This window comes from Lactuca sativa, chromosome 9 (genome assembly GCF_002870075.4).
Source record: "Lactuca sativa cultivar Salinas chromosome 9, Lsat_Salinas_v11, whole genome shotgun sequence".
Classification (NCBI taxonomy): Eukaryota; Viridiplantae; Streptophyta; class Magnoliopsida; order Asterales; family Asteraceae; genus Lactuca; species Lactuca sativa.
The window spans coordinates 29,941,763-29,949,268 of NC_056631.2; the positions used below are offsets into that span (position 1 = coordinate 29,941,763).

Genomic DNA, 7,506 nt, shown 5'->3' on the forward strand with positions numbered 1-7,506 from the left:
GAAACCCCTTTCTCGTTCTCTACAAAAGTAACTCTGAGCAGGGGATTTCAAAATGTAAAGCCTTTCGGTTTCCTTAAATCTTTAAATTTTCTCTGATGAAATCTTGCAAGTTTGTTTTCATTGTCTGATAAATTTTAAATTCACTTTTGTGATTCAATCCCTTTTGAGTGAGAAATGGTGGTTACGGATCATAATTCACCGTCGTCGTCTCCGGTGAGGATCACAGTTTCTTCCTCTGGCGCGTTTCGTAATGTGGGCTTGACAAGTCCGGTGAGAAGAGCTTCTATTTCGAATTCTCCACTTAGCGGTGGAGAAATCAAGCGGTTGAGTGGTGGGAGACGAGGTTCTGGGAATGGCGTCGGTGGTGGAGGGCGGTATCTTTCTATGTCCAAGGAGGAGGGTGATGAATACGTTGCTTACACTGTTCAAATCCCTCCAACGCCGGAACACCATTTCATGTCGAATTCCGTTACGAGTCCTGAATATGGGAAAATTCATGGAAATCCAAATGAGAATCGGATCAAAGACACCGTGTTCACCGGAGGATTCAATTCGGAGACACGAGCACATGCCAGGAGGATGAAATCGGTTGAAGAAATGGTAGCGAGTAAGTCGAAATTGCTCTGTCAGGTGGACGGATGTGACGAGAAGCTGCTGGATAAATCTTCCAAATCTCAGTGCGAATGTGGATTTAGAATATGTAACGAGTGTTACCTGGATTACTGTTCCAGTAGAGCTGGTGTTTGTCCTGGGTGTAAAGAACCATTTCGAGAAGCCGGCGAAGAAGAAGATGAAGATGACTATCAGCCGATTATGTCGGAGGAGAAAGACACGGTGAATCCGCTGAGGAAGAACCGTGGTGGAATCAAACTGGAGAACAATTTTTCACTGGTGCGATCGTTTAAGGCACCAAATCAGGAATTTGATCACACACGGTGGCTCTTCGAAACAAACGGAACTTATGGATTCGGAAATGCGGTGTGGCCAAGAGAGGGGTGTCACCGTGGTGGTGCTGACAACTACGAAAGTCAGCCGATGTTCAATGATCGGAGGAACAGACCGTTGACAAGAAAAGTTGGGATTTCTGCTGCCATAATCAGCCCTTACAGGTTAGCATTGCTCGTTGCTGTAAAACTGTTAATTATTTATTTTATAAAAATTGTTCGTCTTTATTTAGATATTTCCGGCGAAATTGAATTGCAGGTTGCTTATAGTTTTCCGGCTGGTGGCTCTGTCTCTGTTTCTAACATGGCGAATCTTGCATCCCAACCAAGAAGCAGTCTGGTTATGGCTGATGTCGGTAATCTGTGAAGTTTGGTTCGCGTTTTCATGGCTTCTCGACCAACTTCCGAAGCTCTGCCCAGTCACCCGATCCACAGATCTCTCTGTGCTCAAAGAAAGATTCGAACCCACCACGAACAATCCTAAAGGACTCTCCGATCTACCTGGGATTGATATCTTCGTTTCAACAGCAGACGCCGATAAAGAACCACCTCTCGTCACTGCAAATACCATCCTTTCAATTTTAGCAGTCGATTATCCGGTTGATAAGGTCGCCTGCTACCTCTCCGACGATGGTGGATCACTGGTGACATTTGAAGCTTTGGCTGAAGCTGCTAGCTTCGCTAGCACATGGGTACCTTTCTGCAGGAAACATGAAATCGAGCCCAGAAACCCAGAGGCGTATTTTTCACAGAAAGGTGATCCGTTGAAGAACAAACGACGGGTTGATTTCGTTAGGGAAAGAAGACGGGTTAAACGAGAATACGATGAGTTTAAAGTCAGGATCAACGCATTGCCGGAGACTATCCGGCGAAGATCCGATGCCTGTAATGCAAGAGAAGAGCTTATAGCGAAGAAGAAACAAATGGAACTTGGTGGTAGCTCGTCGGAATCAGTGAAAGTCCCTAAAGCTACATGGATGTCCGACGGAAACACGTGGCATGGAACCTGGTTTTCCGGCGAAGAAGATCACTCAAGAGGTAACCATGCCGGAATTATCCAGCTTATGTTGGTTCCACCAGGTCCTGAATGTACCTACAAAACAGAAAACGATCCAGAGGATTTGATCGACTCACGAAACGTTGATACGAGATTACCGATGCTCGTTTATGTGTCTCGAGAAAAGCGTCCTGAATTTGACCACAACAAGAAAGCAGGAGCCATGAATGCTCTGGTTCGAGCAAGTGCGATCATGTCAAATGGATCGTTTATCCTTAACCTTGATTGTGATCATTACATATACAACTCATTGGCTCTTAAAGAGGGAATGTGTTTCATGCTGGATCGAGGTGGTGATAAGATCTGTTACGTTCAATTTCCCCAGAGGTTCGAAGGTATCGATCCCAGTGATCGTTACGCAAATCATAATACGGTTTTCTTTGATGTGAGCATGAGAGCTCTTGATGGGTTGCAAGGTCCGATGTACGTCGGCACCGGTTGTATTTTCCGGCGAATTGCGCTTTACGGGTTTAGCCCACCTCGAGCCACTGAACACCATGGATGGTTCGGTGGGAAGAAGATCAAGTTTTCACTGAGAAGAATGAAAAAGAACAAATCCGATGATGATGCTGAGATGATCTTGCCGATTGTAGATGATCGGAACAACAGCGAAGAAGATGATGAACTCAAACAGGCCTTGATTCCAGAACGCTTCGGAGATTCCACCTATTTGATCGACTCGATTGCTGTTGCTGAATTTGGAGGACGATTGATTCATGAGTTACGTGGAAAAGGCAGCCATGGAAGACCTTCTGGGTCTCTTGCAGTTCAACGCGAACCAATCGATCGAGCAGCCATTGAAGAAGCAATTAAGGTCGTGACCTGTTTCTACGAAGATAAAACCGAATGGGGTAAACGGGTCGGGTGGATATATGGGTCAATAACAGAAGATGTTGTGACAGGTTATCGGATGCATAATCGAGGGTGGAGATCGGTGTACTGTGTCACCAAAAGGGATGCTTTCCGTGGAACAGCTCCGATCAACTTAACGGACAGGTTGATTCAAGTTCTCCGGTGGGCTACAGGGTCTGTTGAAATCTTTTTCTCGAGGAACAACGCTCTGTTTGCTAGCCGGAGAATGAAGTTTCTACAGAGGATTGCGTATTTCAACGTCGGAATGTACCCATTCACCTCAATTTTCCTCTTGGCATACTGCGTCCTCCCGGCTCTCTCCCTCTTCTCCGGCAAATTCATCGTTCAATCTCTAAACGTAACTTTTCTGGTTCTACTTCTAGCAATCACCGTTACCCTAAGCATGCTCGCCCTCCTCGAGGTCAAATGGTCAAAGATCACCCTTCATGACTGGTGGAGAAACGAGCAGTTTTGGTTGATCGGCGGCACCAGTGCGCATCCAGTTGCAGTGGTTCAAGGTCTGTTAAAGGTGATTGCCGGAATCGACATCTCATTCACGTTGACATCAAAACCAGCAGCAGCGGATGACGGTGAAGATGAGTTTGCAGAGCTGTATGAATTCCGGTTCACGATGCTGATGATTCCTCCGGTGACGATAATCTTGATGAACGTGGCGGCGATAGCGGTGGGGGTGTTTAGGACGATGTACAGTCCGTTTCCGGAGTGGAGCAAGCTTCTTGGAGGGGTGTTCTTTAGCTTTTGGGTTTTATCGCATTTGTATCCATTTGCTAAAGGGTTGATGGGGAGGAAGGGGAAGATATCGACGATTGTGTATCTGTGGTCGATGTTGATATGCATTGTGGTGTCGCTGATTTTCCTGTATATCCACCCGCCGGACGGCAGCCGGAGCCAGAATTTCAAATTCCCTTGATATGATGTGGTTGTGTTATCATATTATTATAATGTTCATGTTTTGTAGCCAAGTGACGTTTTGGCTCGTGGCTGATTCTTTTGTTTGTAATCCTTGATGATTTTTGTAGTATTACATCTTGTAAGAAATTTCTGCAATGAATATAACCAGTGCTATCTCTATCAGATCTATTATTATTATTATTATTATTATTTGGTTTTGAGGTTAGAGGAACCGGACAGTAGTGGTGAAATTTTGGTACATCAAATTTGAACATATTATTATTTAAACTATTTTTATTAAATACTACATGTTATTAATTTTTTTATTTAGATTTTTTTGGATTAAATTATTTATTTATGTTTTAGATTTTTATCCGAAAATAAACTGTAAATTCATTTGTAAAAAATAATATGCATTTTATTTCAAAACGTTACTTAACTTTTGTCTATTTCAAAATTTAAAATATGTTTATTATAATTATTATATAACAATGTCCTTTAGGTTTTAGTTATTTCCTTATGATGGTTTTTTCCCTCAAATGGTACACGGACGTTAAGTTGCATGTGAATAGTCCTCAAGTTGGATGTTCGATCCAACGTTAAACATGACTTGCACATGAGGGTATTTATGTCAATTTACCTAAAGGACATTTTTTGAACAACTAATAGTTTAAACGTTAAGGTGGCGGGGTTGAGCTTCAGACATTGACTTTCACCCTCTATCTCATTCCCCAAGAAAACCTCTTGATCATCCCCTCTTTTTCAATCGTGGGTTCTTATCGTCGTAAGACAACTTTGTTCAATTTATTCAAGGGTGTGTTGAGGAAAATGGTGCTCACATTGTGGTCATTACGTCCACGCTACACCCAACCACCTAACCTACGTAAAAAATATGGTAAGCACAAACCTTGTAATGCTAGGGTTGACGAAATGTTGTACACATGTAATTTTGCTTTCCTCCATCTGTAACATTTTTTTCTTGAATTTTCACCTCAGGTTCTATTTCAAGCTTTTGCTCATTTAAGATAAATCATGGGTGTTCGTTCATAAATATGGTATTTGGAAGGTCGTATATGGATGAGCTTGTGGATCACTTTGATTTTGTGGACATGGATGTTTTTTCAATCCACGAGTTAGATGATATGATGGTAGTTTTAAGGTACAGTGATGGAGGTATAATGTTTTACCATTTCATGATCCTAGAGACAAACCTGGATAATGGATTGTTACCCCTTGGCACTAATCAGGAAGTTATTCAGGTGCCAAGGTATGTGTCTGATCATAAGGAAATTAATTTGTACATTGAACATGGGAGAGTTGAAGGGGATCATTCTCATGAAATGAAGAGGATTAGAATGAAAAGAAAATCAGTTGGGTCATGTAGTAAAAAGTTGGATTTGAATGAGCCTACTGATTTGTCAAAGTTGATTGTACCCTATGAACTTGTGGTTAACAAAAAAACACTCAGCTTATCAGTTTGATCCCTTTGAGAGGGGGGGGGGGGTAAAAGAGCTGTCGACATAGGGGATGATCACCAACCAAAAGGGGATGTTGATCCAGTGGATGATTACGAGGTAATGGGGGATGTAGATATAAAATATAGTGGGGATAAAAATCTACATGATGTTGAGTTCTTTGAGGATGAATAAAGAGGAAGTAAGGAAAGTGTTACTGAGGGTGCTTGGATTGGAGTAAGGGTAATAGGAGTGAGAGCAGTGGGACAAATGATGATAGTGAGGATAAAGACTTCTTTATGGATTTAGAAAATATTGTAGATGATGTGGATGTTGATATGAAAGATTTTCATATACATGTTGATGAAGATGTTGAGTGGGTTCCAGAAACAACCAAACAAGAATGTGGTAGTGGTGTTGACTTTACTGAAGGTGAGGATTTGGAGGTCATAGACCCAAACTTGTTTGATTCACCTATTGTAGATGAAGATAACAATAGAGAGAGAGAGAGACAGACAGAAAGGGGGAGAGAGAGAGAGAGGATGTTGAGAGGCATAGGAAAGGCAAAAGCTTGTTCTGAGGGTATACTTCATCCAAAGGCTTTCACATTAGGAAAAAAGTTCAAAACAAAGAAAGATACAAAAGACTATATAAAAAAACATGCAGTAGCAACCAAGAGGGATTTACATTTTGAAAAAAAAAATGACAAAACAAGGATTAGGGCTAGGTGTAGAGAAGTGGTCCCCGATATGAGTGGTGGGCCATGGACAAAGTCAAGGATTGTATTCAAGGACATAACAGTAAATATGAAAGAGGGTAAATGTCCTTGGTTTGTACTAGTGTCTAGACCTAAATAGAAAGACTGGGTGGTGAACAGTGAACACCTTAGTTAATGAACACCTATGTGTGCAATCAAGAAACATTAAAGGCTTGCAACTAAAAATTCATTGTTACCAACATTGTGAAGCAAATTGAGAGTAAACCCACCATCCAGTCAATGCACTTCAAGAAGATCTCATCCAGAAATTCGAGATGAACATGTCAAGAATGAAGGTACATCGGGTAAAGGCATTAGCTCATACGCATGTTTTGGGGGATTTTTAGAAACAATATTCTATCTTGAGGGACTATGGTGTAACAACCAAAATTTTGCAACCAATTTAAACTTTTCAAAAACAACCCAAATCCATTAATTATTTACAAAAAGGTTTTCAGTTCATTTATTATCAAAGTATCCCAGAAACATCAACATAAAACTGAGGAGCGGTACGATCACGCCTTCGCCTTGCCACGGTCTCCTGAAGTACCTGAAACAATACACTGAAACTCTAAGCCCGAAAGCTTAGTGGGTTACCCCCAAAATACCAACCACACATAAACATACTCATAACATATCACAAATAGAACAACCATGCACATCGGGTCTACTGTGTAACTGGTCCGCCCGCACCGGGCCTTCAGTCCACCTGGTCCACCCTCCGAGTCTAGCCATGTACATCGAGTCTACAGTGTGATTGGTCCACCCGCACCGAGCCTTCAATCCACCTGGTCCACTCTCTGAGTCTACAGTATGACTGGTCCGCCCGCACCGGGCCTTCAGTCGGCCTGGTCCACTCTCCGAGCCTCGACACGTCTGGTCCGCCCTCTTGGGGCCTTCAGCCTATCCGGACTGCTCGCTGGGCCTTCGGGATATCCGGTCCGCCCTGGGTATGTTAGCCTACAACACAAAGTAGGACTCGCCTCAACCCAACCCCCGTCAAACAACCATGTGCACATAAACCAATTAATCACATAACAATCCTTAACCAGACAAACAGTCTAACAGATCACATAACATATCAACATCCTAACCAGGATTCCGACCTAACCGGTCACTACCATAACATTACCCTATATACCGGTACCGATCTTAACCAAGTCACTAACATAACACCATCCTAAATACCAGGATGCAGGTCTAGCAAATCAATAACATAGCAAACAATACCCGGATTTCCATCCGATAAAGGGACGGCCTTGCTGCCGTAGACCCTGTCAGTATAGTGAGGATCACTCACTTGTAATTGCCGACTGGAAAGATAAGACCAAGCTGCTCCAGCCACCGTCACGATCTTCACCACCGAACACTACCAAAGGACCAATTTCATAAATTCCCAAAATTACCAAAATACCCTTGGAAGTCAAACTGGTCATCTCTAGGTCAAAGTCAAAGTCCTCGGACAAAGTCAACCTTCCTGGTTGACTTCTACTCGCTGAGTCACCCCGTCGACTCGCCGAGTTCCCACAC

At 42.7% G+C, this 7,506-nt stretch overlaps 1 protein-coding gene across 1 annotated transcript in view; it reads left to right on the forward strand.

The window, feature by feature from the left end:
- Positions 1–3,948, forward strand: part of LOC111907519 (cellulose synthase-like protein D5) — a 4,103-nt gene extending 155 nt beyond the window's left edge. Inside the window, exons 1-2 of the mRNA XM_023903322.3 lie at positions 1–1,109; positions 1,204–3,948. The exon at positions 1–1,109 is cut by the window's left edge and continues 155 nt beyond it. Coding sequence (XP_023759090.1) covers positions 175–1,109; positions 1,204–3,784 — 3,516 coding nt within the window. The 5' untranslated portion in view covers positions 1–174 and the 3' untranslated portion in view covers positions 3,785–3,948. The remainder of the gene's footprint in view (positions 1,110–1,203) is intronic.
- Positions 3,949–7,506: the final 3,558 nt, after the last annotated feature.